Consider the following 2,362-nt stretch of genomic DNA (forward strand, 5'->3'; position numbering starts at 1 on the left):
TTATCATGCCACGATCATACAACACCGAAACACTTTTTATTGAAAATTAATTGAAAATGGGACTTCAACAATCTAAATGTACAGATGGAGAACAAGAAAACCTAATGTCATCATGTTGAAATTCAAAAATTAGTTGAGAAATGATAAACCTTTGTTTTTAAACCTTGCCTATTCCATCTCAGTTTGTTAAATTGTTCATCACCGGTACATTTTGGACAATTATCCGGGTTCTGTCTATATGTCAAATATACTTCTTCACAAACCGCAGTTGAGAGCGCAGAGAGAGCGCAGTGAGAGCGCCGTCCTAGCTAAATTGGCATCATAAACCACTGTCGAGACCTATTGCGCTCACCGCGCTCACTGTGCGCTCTGTTGGCGCTCACGGCGCTCGCTACGCGCTCTCTTGGCGCTCTCTCTGCGCTCATCATTGGATCGCCGTCCACGGCGCTCTCACGGCGACTGTTTTGAGCAGGTTCAAAACAGTCGCGGAGGTGATGGCGACCATGGCGACCATGGCGCTCCCACCGCGCTCTCTGCGCGCTCCCATGGCGACCTTGGCGATCCCGTCGCGCTCTCACCGCGCTCTTCCCAATTTGAGGTCGCAGATCTAGAGAGAGCGCCGCGAGAGCGCCGTCCTACTGGAAAGGGTGTATTATAAGACGCTATCATATACATATCTGGTAGACGTCTTTTCGTTACTTTAACGCACGTTTTGTGATACGATATTCAGACATAGAAGGTATATGCCAGAACGATACCGTATGATAAAACATCGTCTGAATTGCGGTATCGTATACCTGATGACGATAGTTTAATGTACATCTTATAACGATACCTTAGCAAAGTGCGTATAATGGAGTATATCGTTATTTTTGTTCGGAGGCGATATCGTATACGTAAAAGGATATCGTTTTAATCGAAAATTACGTATATCGCTATACGCATTTACACTATTTTAAGGTACGTTTTTAGATATTTTGACACGGAAATGATGCCATAGAACGACCACTTGGTTGTAGCGCACTTCGTTTTAAATGTGTGATTAAATTCATATTATCATATAGCCAGTAGTCGTGTACCACACAGGTAAGGAGGTTTAGAAGGCAGGGAGAGCAGTAATCCGACACGACCAGCAAGATAAAACGTATTGCAGAAACGTCACACTTACGTGCGGCATACGCGATGTCCTTTTATCAATAGATTAGTTAACGATTTAGTAGGACGTGACTAATGTCCACGTCCCACTTTGTAGAACGTACGTGACGTGTTCTAACAGATGCGTGTTTAATTCATGTCGGGAGTGACACAAAGTACGTGACATCTTTTACAGGTTCATATTCCTAATGGATTTAGACACACCTTTGATTGTAAAACATATCAGTTCCAACATTGTCGGTATCACAAAGAAGAGAGAAGTCGTCAAAATCACTTAGTAGTATATTATTCTTGTGTTGGTTGCCATTGTTTATATCTCATTTATCTGTCAACTATTCTTTGTTGCGACCTGTACTTAAAACAGTGGGTATATATGTACAATAAAGGTCTTTACTCATTAAAACATTTGCAAAAAGGTAATAAATAATTAACTGTGAAAGTTGACCAATATTCATAATTTATATCGACAGATATCGTAAGATAGTATGAGAGAAGACAAGTGCACACATAATGATAATGCAAGCCTATTATATCTATGAGAAATTAAGGGAATAGTATGGCATATATATATAGGTAGGTATACTCATGCCTTATGGCCATTCAAATGTGTTTAGCAAACGTGGAGATAGTGAATATATTTCAGAGGCAAGTTCACCTACTGTGTTGGTGAAAGTCTAGATAGATTTGTATATCTGAGAAGTTATACGGCCGTATAACCTTACTTTATTTCTGATTATCTACATTATCACAGAGAACGAATGCCAGCTAGATCCCTCCGCGCGACAGGACTGCGGTTGGGGGGGCATTACTCCAGCTGAGTGTCAGGAGCGAGGATGCTGCTTTGATAGTTCATTTCAAGATGCACCTTGGTGCTTTTACAGCACAGGTGGGGCATGTACCTAGTTATAATGTAACCGTAGATGTCTATATTCATATTTTCGAAGCCTCCCTGTAAACAATATTTGACATCTGGCTATTTGTAGAGTCATCATAATAATCATTTCTACTTAATTTATACACGCACACACACACACACACACACATACGTCGGACGTCACGTATTTTACGTCCCATGTGATGTGAATTTAGATAAAACGTCACGTATATAGCTGTCGTATTTCTGAAACAAATATATTGCCATATAGGATTAAAATGTCCGCGCAAAACAGTACCGTTTCCGCTTCATTCACGTCACAAATGACATAAA

At 40.7% G+C, this 2,362-nt stretch overlaps 1 protein-coding gene across 1 annotated transcript in view; it reads left to right on the forward strand.

Annotated features, from left to right (window-relative positions):
* Positions 1-2,362, forward strand: part of LOC118420009 — a 10,225-nt gene that overhangs the window by 7,375 nt on the left and 488 nt on the right. The window contains exon 5 of the mRNA XM_035826713.1: positions 1,907-2,041. Within this exon, the coding sequence (XP_035682606.1) occupies positions 1,907-2,041 (135 nt within the window). The remainder of the gene's footprint in view (positions 1-1,906; positions 2,042-2,362) is intronic.

This window comes from Branchiostoma floridae, chromosome 7, assembly GCF_000003815.2.
Source record: "Branchiostoma floridae strain S238N-H82 chromosome 7, Bfl_VNyyK, whole genome shotgun sequence".
NCBI lineage: Eukaryota > Metazoa > Chordata > Leptocardii > Amphioxiformes > Branchiostomatidae > Branchiostoma > Branchiostoma floridae.